The 20,779-nt window shown below is 39.1% G+C and overlaps 1 protein-coding gene across 4 annotated transcripts in view; it reads right to left on the bottom strand.

Moving 5' to 3' along the window:
* Positions 1 to 2,701: 2,701 nt before the first annotated feature.
* The window catches only part of GALNTL6 (polypeptide N-acetylgalactosaminyltransferase like 6), a 648,223-nt gene continuing 630,145 nt past the window's right edge, over positions 2,702 to 20,779 (bottom strand). For all 4 annotated transcript variants that reach the window (XM_089525481.1, XM_089525480.1, XM_089525479.1 and 1 more), the window contains one exon: positions 2,702 to 11,754. In XM_089525481.1, coding sequence (XP_089381607.1) covers positions 11,584 to 11,754 — 171 coding nt within the window. In that variant the 3' untranslated portion in view covers positions 2,702 to 11,583. The remainder of the gene's footprint in view (positions 11,755 to 20,779) is intronic.

Consider the following 20,779-nt stretch of genomic DNA (forward strand, 5'->3'; position numbering starts at 1 on the left):
AAATAGATTCTTGAAATCGATTCTGGTCTGCATCTGTTTTACATTTGTGTGGAATCGAATTATCAAAAAGGATGTGGAAAAAAATCAGTGTCAATAAGACATGGGTTAAATGGGTCTAGAGCATGGGCTCCTCTCCGAATGGCTTCGGCGATTTGGTTCAAGTACGAACCAGGGTAATTTGAATTTGAACCAGGTTCATTTGAATACCAATTTGCAAACTGTTTTAAAATGTAGTGGGAATGAGACCCTAGTTTCACATCACATCACCGACTCGTGGACATCAGCATCTTTCATGTGGATACGCCCCTAGCATACAAGGAGTAAAAAACAGTTTAACTTCTTTTCAAAATAACAGATGGTCTGATATATTCCTATTGTGATTGGAAACTGAGCACATTTCCTATATGTTTGGGAGGATTCAAATGGTGTGCTTAGAATGAGCAGCACTGAATGGAGACTAAGGGCAATAAATGAGTCATGATTCAACAGCTGAAATTTCTAAATGTCACCCAGCAATCATAAATCTAAAAGGGAAGATGGTTTACATTGGCACACTAAGCATGGATGCTTGTTTTCGGTGGTGAACCCCTACATACATAAGGGTGCTTGGCTATGTGGAATGGGTTATTAACACTGATGGCTAATAATACTTTACTCCACCATTATAAATCATGGCATAGAAAATATTTTCCTATCAAAGTAGAGCACTTGGTCTCACTGGCTGGGGGAATATGAGCACTGTTGTCCAAAAAGTTTCTTAAGCTCTGAATGTTAACAAAAATTTCACCTGTGTTCTACAGTTTTTCCAAAGAACAAAGTGAGATATATCTACCTTGGCTTAACCTCTCATGATATGTAAGAAAATTGTACTACTGTGACAGTGCACCATTTTTCCCCCTTTCTAAAGGGAACCTGCTGGAAGTAAAGGGCTCGTAGAATTTTTCTATTAATAACCTAAGTACAAAAGCTTTCTATAATATATTCAAGTTTCAAGTAGTTTAATTCAAAGAAATTTCCTCTTTTTATATCCTCCGTGATTCATAAGCTCTTACCACTTTGGCTCCTTCCCTTCTCATGCCATTTAGCAAGTTATAATCACAACCCACCCACATTTAATAAACATTTCAGTCTAGGCCCAAGATGATTGAAGCTGGCTATACATGCCTTTATTTCTCAAGAGCAAACAGAAACATCCCCCTTAATGCTCTTGTGACTATAGCTACTAACCAGCATTGGTAACTGAGTAAGTATACAGGCATAATGGAACACAGGAGAGATTACCACACAAGGCTTCTACAGTGCAGCAATCGTAGTTTTGGAGCACATGGAAACATACAGTACCAGTATTGAAGCGATCTTTATTGCACCTCAGCTTTAAGACTGGTATGGTGCTGCACTGTACAGTGCACTGATATCTGTACTGCCCCACTTCCTCCCTTTTTTTGTCTTACCTGGGGCATGTAGATTGCGGTTGGGGAAGTGAGATCAGGTGGTGAGAGATGCAGGGAAGATAGATCAGGTAGTGGTGGGGCAGCAGCGGGTATGGGAATGATAGATCAAGTGGTGGGGTATCAGGGGGCATAGGGAAGCTAGATCAGAAGGCATGGGGTGGGGGGAATGGGGAACAAGAGATCCCGACTGCCAATACTTTCCAAACAGCAAACAGCAGGTAGCTGGAGGGAGGTGTTGGCACTTGAAATCACTGCAAGGGGAAGAGGGAAGAGGAGGAGCGGAGCAGAATCACTGCCTACTTGCACCTCATGACTGTCTGGGAAGCAGGTCTGCTCCAGAGGGGAACTATTTCACCAAGGTAGCTATGGAGTAGCGGTGCGATTGAGGGCCTATTGAGTGGTTTTGCCTGTCCATGAAAAGGTACACAACAGTAACTGAATGCATGGAAGCAACAGGACGGACACAATGTTGTGTGATAAGTATTGGCCAAAACTGCTATTATCCTGTTAAAATTCTGCATTTGGCCTTTTGTGATAATCTCCTGGGAAACATCCCAAAACCTAATCCTAACTGTAGCTACTTCCTATGGGTCTACTAGCATAAAATTTATGTTTGACCTGTAATATCTTTTTTTTTAACAGAAAATAGATTGTATTTAATAATACTGCATCACAGTTAAGTCACTGTTTAATATTTATTTTATCAAACCATTCTGAGTACCCAGATACTTAAAAATATATAGTATTCACTGGAGAGAGAGAGAGAGAGAGAGAAAAGGATTCAGAATATTTTATTTTAAAAAATCGAATGAAAACAAAAACACACATCTTAGTTTTAAGAAGGTAACAGTAGGCATGCCACAGTGGATGAGTAGTGCCTTGCCAGACACATCACTTGCTTGTTTGGGGGCTGGGGCATTCTGGGAATTTAATCCCAAAAAAGTAATTTTTGCAAATTCTGACTCTTGGATTAGCTCATTATGGTCTCTTTTTCTGTGACACTAACCACACCCCAATAATTTCTTCTCAGCTTGTGCTTTTTTAAAATTTCTTCTATATCCTTATAAGGATTCATCAGCACCAGTTCTGTTCAGACAAGTTTCCATTTGAAAAAAACCCTGTGGAGATACATTCAGCAGCTCCCTACATCAGTAGTTTTGTAGCTTTTTAGCCTTGCAATCCCCTTTACATCTATATGCAAATGCCCCCCCCCCCCTCCAATGACATAGGATATGGATAAAAATATTTTGTTTGTTTAGACTGTGTATTGTTGTTCACCCACTCAGGTATTTAACATTTTATTAAAAAATAACTCTTCTCCTCTTCCTTCTCTCCTTCTCTCAGACCTTTCTCTTCCTCTCCAGGACAGAAAATGTTTGGGAAGAGGATGAGAAAGAGGGATCAGCACCTCCAAGTCTTGCATCCCCTCCTTGAGCAACTCCTTTGCCCCACTATTGGAAAACCACTGCCCTACATGATTCCATTGATTTCAAATTTAGTTGTGAAATTCTCCTGTTTTCCCTCACCCAATACGACATGGTGAGAACAATCCAAAGAACCCTCTCAATGGTCTGTCACACTGAGAAGCTCCTTCTGCCATGAAGTTGAGTTTCAAATGGCAGCAATACCACTGCTGTTTTGAGAGATGAAGTAGTGCTCATTGTATAATAGCAGGATTAAAAGAACTAATTACCTAGCTAAGCAATTTAGTTTAATGTTTTTTTTTACTCTTCTTTTCAAAAGGATTAATGGGAGTCTTGTGCAGAATCTACTGGGCTGAATGGATAATGGTGGCGAGATTGCATTTGAACTCAAAACACATGTTAGTTTGTTGAATAAGCCATGATTGGGATGAATCACACTTTGTCTGGGTTTAGGCATAATGATACACAATGTACATAGAGTTAAAAATGGAAATAAACGTTTCCAATGTCCTTTTTCAGTCCATTCTAGGAGCAGGGGAAATATTACAAATCCATGGCCCATTCAATTAACACTAAACCACAGTTTAGTGATAAATTTGAAAGAGGTCAACGAGGTTAATTCCAAAAGTTCAGGGCTCTAACATTTGTTTTGTTAGGGAAAGATGGGAACATTTGGATCCACGCAATTTATTAGCACAACTATAAAAGAATAACTGTAAAATAATAAGGGTGATGTGCTCATTATCATAGTTCAGAGGCCACACGCTTATTGCTTTTGTTCATTTGACATTATTCCTATTGCTCTTTTCATCAAATGTTTAGATTTGTATTGGGCCATGCAACTGTAATTTCTTACCTTCAGATCAGGACAAGGCAATATGTGGCCCTCTAGATATTATTAGACTACAACTCCCAATATCCCTCATTATTGGCTATGCTGAGTAGGACTGTTGGGAACTGCAGTCCAACCATTTCTGATAGACCACTCATTCCTCATCTTTGCTTTAGTGTAAGGCACCTGAATGATCGAATGCACACCATAAAAGAACACTGAAAAAGGAAATCTTAAAAAAGAAAAAAAACCCAAATAGCCTGTTGTTTTTAAATCATTAAAACCAAACTAATCATTGCTTCTGTTCACAGATAGAAATGCTGTCAAATAATATTTCAAAAAACCAACAACCCTCTTTTAATTTATACCATTAACACAGAAGCTGGAAGCCCACAATACCTGAAGGTCATGGTGCAGCAGAAAAATACCTCCTCCAGATGTTTCACTTTAATGAATATTTGGAAGCATCTGGGATGTCTTTTTGTTTGGCTTGTTTCTGGTCAAACATTACTGCTTTATGCTTTGTTGCTCTTCTTAAGTGGTCTGTTTACAGTTTCTACTACGAGGAATCCAGTAATTTAGAAATAAAAAGCTCTCATGGCATAGTCGCAAAAATCATGTCAGGGCACTTTTTGAAAAGCAGAGTTCTGTGTTGTATGGAAAACTTTTTTTTGAATTCAAGAAAACATCAAAGCCATTTATGACATGACCTGGGTCTTCTCATTTAGATGAAATCCCATGAGGTGAATCAAAGGCTTTCTCTGTGTCAAGTGTAGTCCTCCCTTTCCCAGTCTATGTACATAAAGTCACAATTCTGTGCATGTCCACTAAGAAATAATAACACTGAGTTTAATGGGATCTTTTCCACAGACAAGCATATGTAGTATTGAAGACATGTATTAGTGAGATTTGAAAACGTAATGCTTTCTGGATTACAGCTAATACATAGGTACATATATACGGCTGGATTATGAGTGTGAGGAAAACAGTGCTAGCGTTGTTCTATAAATGCATTTTCATAGGCTTCTGTTAGAGCTTCTATACTGAAATAATAAGAAGGTTCTGTTCTCTAGCAGTTATTATGCTTCTTAAGGCTGGCCAAGTTGTGGCACGAGGGGAATAAGATCTTTGGATTCTAGTTTCACTTTTCTCATGCAACTCAGTGTAAGATATAAAAACAGACCTTCTATGGATGGAAGACATTAGTCTAAATCCAGTTTTGAGTCCTCAATGCAGTGAACCCATTGAATCAATGGAAACTTGGAACATCAACATTTTTGTAAGTTCCATTTATTCAGTGGATCTATTTGAATTAGATTTTACCCATTTTCCACATCCAGAAGGGCACATTTGGATCAACCTCTATGTTCTTTCCAGCAAGACTCCAACAGAAATAATATGCAGAACACACAAGATATTGGCAAATCAATGTCAGTATTTGTAGTTTCTAACAGCAGTATCTTCAAGTTACCCAATATTTTTGCACACCAGTTTCCCAATGAGTTAAGTACAAACAGCCCTCCATATCCATGGATACTCTCTCCACAGATTCAACAATCCAGAGCTTGAAAATATTAAAAACAAAACAATTCCAAAAAGCAAAACCTTGATTTTCCTAGTTTGTATAAGGACATCATTTTACAGTGCCATTGCATATAATGGGACTTGAGTATCCACAGATTTTGGTATCCACAGGGCTTCCTGGAACCAAACTCTAGAGGATATCAAGGAATCACTGCATGTAAAATTTTAAAGCTGCTTTTCTTGCCACACTGTGACCAGACTGAATTATTATAAGATATGATTCAACGTATCAGCCAAAGGAAGGCAGCAGAAAAGCCATTTGGAATATTTATAATCCTTTTCAAAAGGGGATAGTTTTCCAAAAATGATCTAAGTTGTCCTCTTTCTAGAAACAGATGTAAAAAGCTTACTTAGGCATCTGCTACCAAAGCAAGTTTTTCTTACCTACTTTCCCCAGCTAGACTTATATTAGTATGTATGTCCAAGAGCAATATATTAATAGCAACCACTACAGAACAAAATGGGTGCAATTCAGTTCTCATCTTGACTGTTTTAAATAGACACCCTTCATCTATGTAATTTTTGTTATTGTGTGCCATCAGGATGCTTCCAACCCTAATGTCAACCTATCACAGGATTTTCTTGGCAAGATTTATTCAGGGGGGTTTGCCTTTGCCTTTCTCTGAGGCTGAGAGTGTGTGACTTGCCCAAAGTCCCCCAAGGGGTTTCCATGTCTGAGCAGGGATCTGAACCCTGGTCTCCAGTCACAGTTCAACACTGAAACCACTACCCATGGTGGATCTCTCCACATAATACCTAGTCTTTAAAAATGAATGGTATATTAGCATTTGTGGTGTTTCCATAGGAATATATAAACATTGATAGAGAGGTGCACTAGGAAAAGGATCCCCAACCCTGCCCTTTGACATGTTATCCTGCCAACCCCAGTGTCACATCTGCCAAGCTAGCTACTGCTGCTCAACAAATATGTCTTATTTCTCCTGCTTATTAGCCCTTACCTGCTGGTAGTATATTTACCAGTCAGTATAACACCACCCAGTTGATGCTTATTGCAAGGGGAAAGCTGTTCACTGTATACAGACAAACAAAACTATAGTCATTTCACTGAGCTTATATACAACTGTTGTTAAAATGTCAACTTGTCAAATCAATAGCAAATTTATCAGTGCCTATTTTAAGAGAATTTTTTTAAAAAAAATAAACATTAAAAACAAATTTTCAATGTAAACACTCATCACACAGATTTAAAGAGCGTTTTATCTGTACACTGACCACTGGCATATGAACTGCAATTCACTATTCATCCAAGCATGACCCTTGATAGTAGTCCTGAAAGAATTGTCTTGAAATGCATGCCAGCTTTTCTAAGATCAGAACATCACTGATAAGAATGGAAATCTGGTGACAATGCTATGAGTGGTGTAACAAAATACTACCTTGCCAGATCAGTCACAGGCACAAATTAAAGAGCTGTTACTATAGCTGAACTTTGAAGCATTTTATTGCAAGACAGGATATCTGCACTGAGGGGAAACTTCAGTTTCTTTAGAGGTTTGTGATTTCAGTAAGAAGGGATATCATGGGACAAGTATTTGGAGCTGGCATATAATAAAACTTATATGGATACACCTGTACGCAAACACCTTTAATGAGGGCTATGGGCAGATAAAAACATTGAGAATGATGAAAACAATGTTATAGAAAACACAGTATTTTATGGATTTCAAGACATCATTAGATATTTTAAACAGTGGCCATGATACAATGTGTACCACATTAGGCTTGCTGAAGTCCATTGACCTCCGTACCCCTAAGCATGACAAACACTGTATTTGACTGTGGCCAGTGTGTTAAAAAAGGAAAGTGCACGTCCTTTAAAGCAGTGATGGGCATCGTCCAGTGAGTAGCCTCCTGGTAGTGACATCCATATGCGTACGTTTGCATATGTGCTCATACTGTATGTCCCTGGGACAGGATCATGGAGTTACTCTCCAGAATTTTGTATTTAATCAAATTCCCTTTCTATAGCTGTTACTGTTTACTGTTGGGGAGTAAGGAGATTATTCAGATGAGGGAGCTGCTCTGGGCTCTGAAGAGAAGTAAAAATAAACTCCATTTGTGAGTGCACCCTCATTTATCACCTCTCCTGAGCTGAGATCAGCTGCTTCTCCATCATTTGAATTGCCTCCCTTCTTCTTTCCTTCTACCAGTAAGCAGCAGGAGGAATCCCTTGTGAGGTTTGACAGCTGTTGGGGTGGATACAGGATATGGAATAGTGTAGGCCTGCTTAATGTAGGTTCTCAACCAAAGTGCATGGCAGAAAAAACTCAACTGCTTTAAAGCAGTGTTGGATACCTTCTGGGGATGGGGTAGGGCTGGCATTTAATCCTATCCCCAAACCACCAGGAGTTGCACTTCTGATAAGGTTCTTTCCACTGCTGAGGCAGCTGCCATTGAAATTAATCTCTCAGTGTACATAGAGAATGCTTTGTGATGCAAGAGAGAGCAAGATTACCCTCTCACACTGTCCTGAAGACCGACATGGCAGTTTCTGTTCTCCAGAAGGAAGAATAAGGAGGAAGACACCACATGCTGCAGGAGTGGAGAAGAATCGCTGCAATGGAGAAATGGGAAAAGAGTGGTGCACTCCTTTTTGCACCAGGGAAAGGCCAGATTAGGGTCACAGCGTGTGGTTGCTGCAGCCCCGACCCAGCGCACAAAGGGGCGGTGTGATGCTGCCCCTTTAGGGCTGTCTCTTTTCAGTATTAGATTGTTAACTAGTAACTTATTCAGCCATAGGATGAAATACATCTTAATATTTTGACTTTTCCCAATCATTGTTCCCTTCAACCTTTTCCTGGGAGCAGCTCCTCATTTAAGTGTGCAAGCTGAAGGGATCTTCATTTCCCCATTTTAGACAGTAGAGAACAGGATGCTGTGATTCATATTCTAGTCCTCTGATATTCAAATTTCTTTAAAAACATTGTCAGAGCATCTTTATAAAATATGTCTACAACCAGTGTTGGCAAGGGTTAAGCTTCTATATTGCTTTTAAAAACTGGCAGTATGTTAAGTTTCTGCATGAAACCCTAATTTAATGCCACTGTTGTGTAAGATTTAGGTTTGTTTTATCAGTCCTGCACACAGTGAAGCCGCTTAGCTGTCACTGAATTCAGTAAGACAGCAGCCTGATTTATCTGATCAGTGATTTGAAATAAAACTAAATTTTCATGGTGAGATAGCCTATCCAACTCAGAGAAGAACATGGAAGAATGCTATATTCTAGCATAAACATCTGAATGTCATAGCCAATATATAACCTTCCTGCAATGTTCTGGTGAGTGATGATCAGAAGTAACCCAAGACATTTTTGCTGCCTGAGGTAGGGGGAAGGATGACAACCCCTACAACACAATTGCAGAAGTTAACAGGACTGACAGTTGAAACTTACTTCAGTACTGGTGATTGGACAATGTATGTTACTGAGGTCAGCACACTAGAATAATAGAATCATAGAGTTGGAAGAGACCGCAAGGGCCATCCAGTCCAACCCCCTGCCATGCAGGAAATCCAAATCAAAGCATCCCTGACAGATGGCCATCCAGCCTCTGTTTAAAGACCTCTAAGGAAGGAGATTCCACTACACTCCGAGGGAGTGTTTTCCACTGTTGGACAGCCCTTACTGTTAGGAAGTTCTTCCTAATGTTGAGATGGAATCTCTTTTGCTGTAGCTTGCATCCATTGTTCCGGGTCCTAGTCTCGGGAGCAGCAGAAAACAAGCTTGCTCCCTCCTTAATATGACATCACTTCAAATATTTAAACAGTGCTATCTCTAGTTTTAAGGCAGGCCATGTGGCACATACAGCTCTGTCTTGCAATCTGGAAATTTATATACCCAACCCTGCATGCAAAAGTTGCTCAGACTATGGAACAAGAATACAGTACTACTGCTCTATAGGTAGATGCAGTCATTCCTACACATGTGAATGGCTGGAAAACCAAACCAAACCAAATTTCATCTAACTGCATTATAAAACTAAGAAATATTAACAGATGTTCAGAATTAATTTGATACATGACATGTTGGAAAGTGAAAATGGTATTTCACTTATCTTCTGTCAAATGTGCTACATGCATCCTTGGCTTGCTCAACTTTGAACTTTGGAATGCAAGTACAATTGAAAGATGTGTGCACTTAATTTTAGATTTGCTAGCTGCTCATTCATCTCTGCCAAGGCAGGAGAATAGATCCCTAAATAATTTTTAACCTACTTTCAAATTAAGAAGGCTCCAAATGGTATCCTTCTGATTTAAGAACTACCAGGGCAATAACATTCTGTCCTGATCTGGAACTACTCAAAGCTAGTTTGATAATGATGCCATTGTTCACTTCCACCTTCACATACCATCTGGATATTAGGTCAGTTTTACATATGTTTACTGTGTTATAATCCACACTTTCTATTTTCTATCACATCTACAAGCACATATCCAAATCTCAGTTAACATGCTTAAAGAAAACATGCAGCCACAGTAAACAAATATCACATGGTGTAACTGTTTGGTATCACTTCACTTTGCAAATCTGAATGTTCATCCACTCAAAAAGCTCAACCATGTTTTAAAGACAATGTCAGCCCTCATAGCCAGAAAAAAATCTGATATAATTCTTCATTATCAACTGAGATTGTATATATAAATTCTTGGAGAGTTTCCTTCGAGGGGGGTTTGCTGTTGCCAACCTCTGAGGCTGAAATGCTCTTTGCACATGGGGGAGAGGAGGGCAGAATTAACATCAAAGACAAGTTTAGGCTTAATTTATTCTACCTCTCCATCTAGCTTTGTACTGGGAGATGTATTTTATAGAGGGAAACATTCAAGTATCATGTCCCCTCACCTATAGGTTACAATTGTATAGTCCAGCAGGAAATGAACTGTCAGATTCTGCTGATTATGAAATTTGGTTCTGGGAAGTAGGCTGGTTTGCAGGGGGAGTATTACCTTTAAGCAATCCTTAGAAAAGATTGGAAATGTGCAGTTAAGATGTGCACAATCTGAATATAGAAATGCTGAAGACAGTTTTTGCCTTTACAATGACACTTAAACTTTTAGTAGTGGCTTGCTATTTCAGTACCTACTCTACAGAACACCCAACTAATCTCACAGAAACTCCACAACTGCTGCAGCATATTTTGCCTTCTGTAGCCATCCCTGCAGCTTCTTGTTAATGCTGGTAGAGCCAGCCATCATTTAGTTCAGGGCAGTATATCCATCCTTAATTGGCCATAAGCCCATCTTGTCAGACTCATTATGCCTATTCTGTTACTAACTGTATTGATCTAAATGTACTTATAAGTCTTTTAATAAAAGGTGCCAGGAAAGAAATGTAGACTTCCAAGAGGAAATCCTTTCTGCAAATCTTGCATTGTGCTGCTTTTATTAGTAACATATTCACTTGTTACTGATGAATAAGAATATAGCCATTGAGTCATTTTCGGCTCATCCCATCAAGGATGACTTGATAGATATGAATGACTGCAGAGGATTGTTCAGTAACACTTGAAAATGGAATGGAAATTTTATTTAATCACTTTGATGGAAATTATTTAGTTTCTTCAACTGTAGAAGAAAAATGCTAGTTTGATGCCTTACAGTTATTTTCATGCTTCATTCAAAATGCAACTCTAAAATTACTCTTACATTTCCACCCCACAACCATTCCCATTTGATCAGTGAAAGGAATTAAGTAGGGAGGTTCTTGACATGATCTGTTGTGACCCTTTATTCAAAGAACTGTCCTGAACCCAACTTCCATCAAGGGAATGAAATGGCACTAGAACATACCTCTTCTTCACAATTCTGGGACAGTGAGAGTATCCCATAAATGTTAACAGTTGGATGCCTGTGGCATCTGTTGATTCTGATAGCACTCATGCACTCCATAAATCCCCCATAAGTAACAGCAACTATCCATAGCAGCTACTCACTATAGCAGGGTTTGACCTGAGAAACTCTAAAACTTTGTTTAATTTTATTAACACGGAGTGTTTGGAAACATTTCTTTTTTTCTTTTAAATAAAGTTTTCCCTTGACCAGCAAGGGAAATTGTCAGCCAGAAGGCCTCCACAGCAGCTGGCGAGGTTCTTAGCCAAGTTCTTCAGATATGGTCCATCCGCAATGACAGCCCATTTGGCTTCTTCCTTGGCATTTACTTAATCTTCAGAACAGATTTCCTGGCTCTAGGAAACTTAATTTCTGACTTTTTTTTTTGACCCAGATCCTGGCCAAAAGGTTGCTTGCAATCTGTACAGAACAGTCTGTTTTCTTCTCCCTAAGAGCTGTTTTTCTTGCTGTTAAATTTTTCTAAAACAGTCATATTAATATGCTCAAAAATCCACTGTTGAGTTTCAGATAAAGGATCACATCTGTTCATGAAAATCTTCTTCTCTGCTGGGTTGCAATCGATGCAACTGCTGCTCACCGGATGGAACAAAGTTTTGTCCTGTGGGGAGGAGAACAAAAAAGCATTAAGAGGCAAAAGCCAGATGATTAAAAATGACAAGTCTTTTCCAGAACACAGATTAAAACAACCCAAGTCAAGCTTCTTTAAGCTTGTGTTCAACACAGAAGAATTTAAAAGGGTGTGTGTGTGTGTATGTGTGTGGGAGATTTGCTCCCATTCTATTTCCAGTGGTTGCCTGGCATAAAAAAATCTTGTTTTAACAATGAAGAATACAGCAAAAGACAAGCAGTGAAGATCTCATTTTGCCAGGATTACTATTAGAGCATCAGCAGTCCTGTTTCTCACAACTTCAGCTTCAAGTCAAAACATGACTGGTGTTTCAAGATGAGGCTTTTATTGTTTAACCATACTGCTTCAGAGTTTTTTGGACAACAGTGCCCATAAGCCGCCAGCTGTGTTACACAGTGTGGGGAGCAGCCAAATGTTCTAACCATGCTATAACATTTTTGGGAACTGTAGCCACAAAAAGCAAAATTTTCAAGTTCTCTCACATAATTTTACAGGGGGTCCAAATGTTGGTTTCTTCCTGTATTTCCAAACTGATTCTTCTTTAATTTTTTGTGAATTTTTGGGCTATGTGGCCATGTTCTAGAATAGTTTATTCTTGATGTTTTGCCAGCATCTGTGGCTGGCATCTTCAGATATCTCTCTCTTCCATGCCAGCCACAGATGCTGGCGAAACGTCAGGAATAAACTCTTCTAGAACATGGCGACATAGCCCAAAAAACCCACAAAAAACTATGGAGGCCGTCCATGAAACCCTTCAACTTTACATTGATTCTTCTTTCTTTTCTCTTAACAAAAAATAATAGAAACAGCATGACTTTGAGGAACAAACACTGGAATAGTTGCACAATACTTTTAAAATTCTTTGCCAGGAGGTCTCTATTTGGAAACATCCTTGATCACTCTGGTTAGTTAGATTATATTTCTTCTGCACTATGTCTGTCTACATAAAGATTGTCTACATAATTCACTACAATCACTACAGAAAGGGAGCATCACACATATCTCATGTACAAAGGCCCCAGATTCAAACCCTGACATCTCTAAAAGCACTCAAACCTTTAAGAATTGCTGCTAGTCAGTATAGATAAGGGTAGGTAATTTATGGTTTCCTAGATTTTGTTGGAGTGCACCACCTAGTATCCTTCACCATTGTCTGTGGTGGTGATGGTAGGAAGGAGTTGTAGTCCAACAATCTATGAAGGACTATACACTTCCCATATATTTTATACATGATAGTGAACTTGATGAACCAGTGATGTGATATAGTATAAGGCTGCTTTTTAACAGGAGCTCCAACTTTCCAAATGTGGTCTGAGTGATTGTCTGCAAAACTGCAATACAACTGATACTTGTGGAAAATTATGTGGATTGATTTTGAGTTTCAGACTTAGCATGGTCCAGAGCAAGGAAAAGAAATAAACAATGTATGTGGAATGGCTCTCAGAGAATAATTGTCTTCACTTTGTAATCCAATGACAATAAATTCAGTCTGTTTCCACATTGACATCTCATTTGCCATTCACATGTGTTCAAGGCAAAGTATGAAGTCCTTCAGAAAACCCAAGAAAGGACAACAGTTTCCAGTTGCCCTCAAAATCTTCCAGCACAACAAGGCAACTTTCCTTGGAATAATGATAATTTGGCCCAGAGCCTGGAACAGTTACTTTCTGAACTACAACTTTCAGAATTTCTGGCCATCTTGTATATTTCTAGTTCTGGGTTGGGGGATTCTGGGAGTTGTAGTCCAAAAAAAGGAACCCCCAAATGTTGATTCTGTACAAAATAATACTGTTTTCCAGGATCATCATGGAAAGAGCATCCTCATTCTCATAATCACCATCAGGAAAGAGCAATCGTGTTGAGTCCAATAGACTTTTGCATGCTATGTTACCTTCATATTGGGCAGCATCTTGCTTTATGACTGGCAAAGAAGATATAGTATAGTGACAAGATCCAAATCAACAGTGCTGAAATAAAGCAGCAGGTGAAATAGAAGGCACACATGATGGTGATGAAGGAATACTCAATTCTTAATTTATACAGACACCTTACAGATTTTTGATTGAGCAATCCATTTAAAATGAATTTTCTTAATTTTCCCATTCATCACTTAAGTATATACACACGCACATAGCTACTGTACATATCTGTATGGAGATATTTTTAGGAACTAAGGGGTTCCTTACACAGTGTTTGATAATTCACAATGGAATATGTTAATAGACTCCACTGAGAAGGATTGTGTTTGAGGATATCTTTATGGAATTTGATGTATGAGAGGTGTTAGTAAAGCAAGTCACCATCTCAGACTGCAGTAATGAAATGATGCACAACCATGAATGAACCAGGTTAGGTTAGGTTGCTCATTAAAAACTCTTGATATCAACCAGGTTATTCTGTGACAAATTATTGAAGTCCGTTTTCTTCCACCTGGCAATCACTTGGCACTTGAATTCTTGTGTTCTGTTCCAAGCAAATCCAGGTACTGTATTTCAGGCAAGGTGAATCAAGCAGTTGTGTATTTTCTGAAGAACAGTCAGCCAATTTCACTCAGCTAACAATACATGCCCTTCTTACAAATGGGACTGTAGTGCTATGCACATGGTGGGAGAACGCAACTAACATTAGGTTTACAGAATATATACTGGCCTAGGGTAACTGAAGGTTTCAGTTCAAGAACATCTGCAGGACTGCACAGTTCTTAACCCTGGGCTAAGATGACAGACAGTAACAAAAGTAGGGTGGAAAAAGAGTCCCCTAGGTAAAGGAATTATGAACTACAGGGTGTCATGACAAAGAGACAAACCATCTTCAGGTGATCCTATCTCTTTTGTTTATTGAGAATTCCCTGTTCAGCTATAAGCCATTCCTCAAAAGCTATGAGGGCCTGCATTGGAGACTGATGGGTTCAAATACACAACAGTTTATTGTTGTGTGTTTTCAAGGCATTTCTCACTTATGGTGACCATATCACAGGGGTTTCTTGGCACAATTTGCCCAGGGTTTTTTTTTTTTGCCATTGCCTTCTTCTGAGGCTGAGAAAACATGACTTGCCCAAGATCACACAGTGGGTTTCCATGGCCAGATGGGGGATTCAAACCCTGGTCTCCTAGGGTCCTAGTCCAACATTCAAGCCTTTCAACTATGCTAGTTCTCTATACAACAGTACATATCCTTCTGAGACCAGTATATTGCAGCTCATTTTAAAGTACATCGATTTCCATGAGCTACACCCAAGTGATTTAGGCTCAATCGAAGTATGTGGAAACACAAGTGACAAAGAAAAATCCATAAATGTTAATTCAGAAATTAATTTGTTTCTATTAACTGGGTTTTAGTGGAATTCTAATATTAATTGATTGTAATTTGTGTTAATGAGAGCCAGCATGGTGTAGTGGTTTGAATATTGGACTATAACAACAACAACAAGAATAACAATAATAATTTATTTATAACCCGCCTCTCCCTGTGTTGGATCAAGGCAGGTTATTAATAATAATAATAATAATAATAATAATAATAGTCTGACTATGTCTCTGGAGACCAGGGTTCAATTCCCTGCTTGGCCATGAAATTCACTGGGTAACCTTGGGCAAGTCACATGCTGTCAGCCTCAGGGGAAGGCAATGGCAAACCTCCTCTGAACAAATCTTGCCAAGAAAACCCCATGATATTGTCACCTTAGGCTCACCACAAATCAGGATCAACTTGAAGTCACACAACAAAAACATTACATAGAATCATAGAATACACCATAGAATCATAGAGTTAGAAGAGATCATAAGGGCCATCCAGTCTAGCCCCCTTCCGTGCAGGAACACACAATCATATTAATAATATATTAGTTGTTAATAACATATTAGGTTTTTTTAAAAAAGTAAAAACAATTAGCAAATTATTCTCAGAAAATAGTGAAGGTAAGCAACATTTCTCAACCCACTGGCATTTGAAAGGTGATTTTGAAATAACAGACTGGAATTATGTTAGTGACATACAAAAGTGACATCTCCTATTATGATTGTGTATGAACGTTTTGGTAATTATGGAAACAATTATTCAATATCTTCTTGCACAATAATTCCTAGAGGCTTCTAGACACCACCCAGCAGCTGTTTTTATTCTGGAAGGGTGACCGTTCTTCCTGTTTCCTAGGTGGGTTGCACATGGAAGAGGAAGGGCTTCCTTTTTTCCAAATTTAATTTTTATTAAAATAAAATGCATTTCCCATAAAAATAAAGTGAATCAGACTAGATTACAAATTAACAATTACTAACAAAAATGTACTTAAATACAGATAAACCACATAAACAACAACAAAAAATACAAAAAAGAAAGAAAAAGAAGAAACAGCACGACCAACACAACACTTCCAGAATTGCTAATTTACCAATAACTATTACTTTCATATATTTATCCTATTTCATTAATTTCTTAACTCCCCAAAATTATCTGTATACATTTCTATATATTTTTCTGCATATTACAGTAAATCTCATTCCACGCCAAGTGGAAGGGGGTCCTAATGGAAGTGTGCCAACAGAGCTCTCTAGTCCACTTGCACAGGAAAGAATCATTCAAACAGCAAACTTCTAAAAGTGAACTTAGGTGGTGAGTGTCAAAAATATTAGATCCAAATGGGGTTTACCAAGAAGGAGGTAAATGCCCACTTAAGGGAACTCCAAGATTTGCAGGAGTACAAAAACAATTTTTTTTTAAAAAATACATATTTATTGGGTGGGGAGTTAACACTGAGAACTCAACATACTGTAGCATGGAGAATTTTATGTTAGTTTGAAAAAAAATCAAAATTTGGTGGCGGTGGAGAGGAATTCAATAGAAAGAATTATTGGCTGAAACTGTGACTAGTATATTTTTATAAAGCATAGTTTAAAACTTCCATTTAAATCAATAGTTTCCAGTAATCGAGAAACCACAAAAGAACAAGAATGAAGCTATTTCATTTCACTTAAATGAACATGTGAATGTTACAACAGCATGTGTTTCTTTCTGAAGATTCTTTTCTTTTAAAAAACAGCAGTTGCAAGGTAGTTTTGCCCAATATGTTTCAATCCTCCTTCCCCCCTCTTCTTCTTTCTTGTTAGCAAAACTCCCAAATGTCCTTGTTAGCAAAACCCCACTAAGATTAGCACCATACTGTGACTTGTAACATAGCTAAAGTAATAAGAAGCGCCATGCTACAGTAACAAAAAGCAAGGAGACATTTCTAACCATTTCCTGTAACTTTTTGTTATTTGTGGGAAGAGCAAAAATATATTTGCTCCCTTTCCTTCTGTAGAGCAAGCATACAATTTTAGTAGGACACTCTTTACTATAAGATTATGGACTTACAGGCAGGCCTAGGCAGTTCAGGTGAATAGTAATAAGACAAGATTCCTTTCTTTTCTTCTAGGCCATTGCTTTAACTACAGCCAAGGTCAGTAGTCAACGAAAGCCATTATCACCTGCTGGCTGCAGTCATTTCTGTGAAATGAGTGTTAGTCTCAGTAGAGTCCCAATAAGACTAAGTGTCCACATGATAAAACACAGTATTAGACACTGATATACATAGTGAGAGTCTTAGTAAGGAAGCAGAAGATGTGATTCACCAGGCACTGCTCCATGCCATCTCTGTTCATTCCAGGCAAGCTTGATATGGTAGAGGAGGATGTGTGGATGCAGTGCTTGATGAGATTACAAATGAGAAACCTACTGTGCCTTCAATGTTTTAGTTCTAAACCAGAGTTTTGCCAACTGTGGCCTGGAAGCCAATTTCCTGTCCCTGGGATGCTGTGGCGTTGCATGTACACTGCCAAAAAATATGCCATGAAAAGGAAAGCAAAAAGCAAAGGTTGCTGGAAGTCCTCTCTTTTCTGGTTTTGAAAAATTGGAAATTTTCCGTAGAAGGGTAGAATCATACTGCTGGAAAGGAGGGTAAGTACCATCTGGTCTATTCTGCCATACACAACAAAAACATTCCTGAAACATTGTCTTCCAACCTTTGTTTAAAGCCTCTAAAGAAGGTGAGTTCATCACCATTCAAGACAGTCTATTCCACTGTCTGATAGTTCTTACAATTAAGAACTTCTTCCTAATATTATTGAATCTCTTTTCTTATAATTTAAGTTCAGCAATACATGTTCTAGTCTCTGGAACAACAAAAAACAGGCTTGCTTAATTTTCTACATAACATTCTTTCACATATTTAAAAATGGCTATCATGTCACCTCTCAATCTTATCTTCTTGAGGACACATTCCAGCTTGAATTTAAACAATGCAAGGAGTGCCTTGCAACCTGCTCAGAAGGTGAACTGCCAGTCATGGTAGTTTCTAGAAGAGACAATTCATCATTTAGGTATTTTTTGCACCAGAAAGGGTAATTTGGGGGATTTGGAGGGGTTGAGGGCTGCAGAAACAGCCCATGTGGTCCCAGAGCTGCCCTTCACCCAAACCTCTTCTAGAGGTAACAAAAAGTAATTACCAAAACTTTGGCGGGATACACACTGCCATATAGTACGTATTGTATACGTACTAGGGTTAGGAAGGGGTGGTGCTTCCGCACCCCCCTAACCCTAGTACGTATACAATACATACAAGATGGCGGCGCCCCTTCCACATGGGCGCCGCCATCTTTACGTACTGGACGCATAGTGTCCAGACGTGTTGCGGTGCCTATGACGTCGCAAATGCGCCAGCGGCGCTTCGCGACGTCATCAGTGCGCCGCAAGAAGAAGCTCCGAAATGGAGCTTCTTTTTTGCTCCGTGTGGGAGCCGCGCGGTTTGGCTGCTGCAGCTCCTGCACGGAGCAAATGGCGCCGGCGGGGAAGCGCCGCAAAGTGGCGGTTTGTATCCCGCCATTGGCTGCATCTGCATTGCAGAAATAATGCAGTTTGACACCACTTTAATTGCCATGGCTCAAAGGTATGATATTCTAGGATTTGTAGTTTTGAGAGATATTTAGCCTTCTTTTTGGAGAGCTCTGGTGCTACAACAGACTATAAAGCCCAAAATTCCATAGAATGGAGCTATTACAGTTAAAGTAATGTTAAATTGCATTATTTCTGCAGTACATCTGCAGCATTTGTTGAGCTCCAGTTTCTGTCACAACTCTCTATGCTCAATGATTGCACCATGTCTGTTGTATGCCTTCAAGTTGTTTCTGATTTATGGTGACCCTAAGGCGACCCAATAATGGGGTTTTCTTAGCAAGATTTGTTCAGAGGAGGTTTGCCATTGCATTCCCCTGAAGCTGAAAGCATGTTACTTACCTAAGGACACTCAGTGGGCTTCATGGCCAAGCTGGGAATTGAACCCTGGTCTCCAGAGTCATAGTCTGGCACTCAAACTACTCTGACACATGCGCGCGTACACACACACACACACACACACACACACACACACACGTATTTTAAAAGAACGAGCAAAGAAGAACTAATTGCTTTTTCAAAGTAACATGTCAAGATCTGAAGAGAGTGACACAACCCTCCTAATAGGCATTTGGCTTAGTAAACTCTGAGGACATTGGGAGCAGTGAGGGGACTGAATCCAGATCTGCCTACAGCCTCCCAGTGGGTTTTCAGGCCTGTCAGTGCTGAGAACAGTCTATTTTGGGCTGGGACATGCATAGACTTATTCATGTTCAACAGCATGAATACTATGCAGTGTTGTCTGCAAAAGGTGGTACTGTCAATAAACCAATAGAATTATACACATTATTTAAAATAATAAATCAGGCCCAGTACACATTCTTCTAGCAGGATCAGTTGGGATTAAAATTTCATTGGAACTTGAATTATATTGTTAATGAATACATCTGTCTAATAATGGGCATATAAATGATTTGGAATATTATTTGGAATATGAGCAGTGACTGAAAGAACTGGTCCAATGTTGCATTATACTTCTTAGCACTGTCCCATGGTGCTTGTGGCAAACAACAAGATGCTGCCTACTCTGATCTCATGTACAAGGCTGAACATGGCAGCTTAAACTTCCTGCAGCAGAACCTTCCTGAAATGGAATGATGTCCTGCACCACACCCCAAGCAGTATCTTGTCTAACATGGAGGAAGGGCAAGGTAGTTAGGAACAAAATGAAACATCCAAAGAGCTCAGGAGGAATATCTGGAAGTTGCTACAGATCTCCATCTACTGCTTAAGGGCTCACCTCATCCCAAGAACTAAACATAGTAGTTCACTCTGATGGTAGTTTCTTATAGAGCTGCAAAACTGTTAAACATTTAGCAGAAGAGATCAGTAGACTACTCCAAATTTATTCAAATATGATTTGAATACTGTGATAGCCAAATGATTCATGCATTTGGTAGGAATATCTCCAAGGCTGAGAAATGTAGGCAATAACCACTTGTTACCTGAGAGGGAATTTTATTTCTTATATAAAATATATACATGTTCAGTTGCTGGCACTATAAGTAGAAATCAGTGAGCTTCCAAATAACTTAATTTCAACAGGACTTAAAGCATGATTAATTTTCTATGTCCCAGGTATGAAAAGTTTCACATAACTCACATATTTCCAGAACTTCCTTTGAAGTTGTATATTCATAGGCCTAGTGCTGGAAAAGGAGACCCTTGATCACTACTACTGAACTGCACTGGATGAGATAAATGGCCAAAAGAGAAATCAAAGGAAATATCAGTCTAAAGTCAACACAAAGCTAGTATATGGCTCAGATTTGCAGAAGGCCATATAAAGTGTTTTTGATATTAAGTCTTGTATGCATGTTAACTGCTGGCAACTTGCTGGTTATCCAATCCCCCCCCTTTTTTTTTTTGGCCTACGCCTCCTAGAATACCAGAAAAGATGGGCCAAGGCCGTGTTGGCTGGTGAACAGTGGTTATGCATTCATAACCTAGAGTTCGTATTTAGGATCCTTATATATTCACTGCTTTGGGGACTATATAGGGACTATGAAAGTACCCCAGTTCCCACTTACTGAGCATCAACTGCTGCTAGTAACAGGGGTTTCTTCCCCTG

Source organism: Sceloporus occidentalis, unplaced genomic scaffold, assembly GCF_023333645.1.
Source record: "Sceloporus occidentalis isolate IW3139 unplaced genomic scaffold, rSceOcc1.0.p SCAF_5, whole genome shotgun sequence".
Classification (NCBI taxonomy): Eukaryota; Metazoa; Chordata; class Lepidosauria; order Squamata; family Phrynosomatidae; genus Sceloporus; species Sceloporus occidentalis.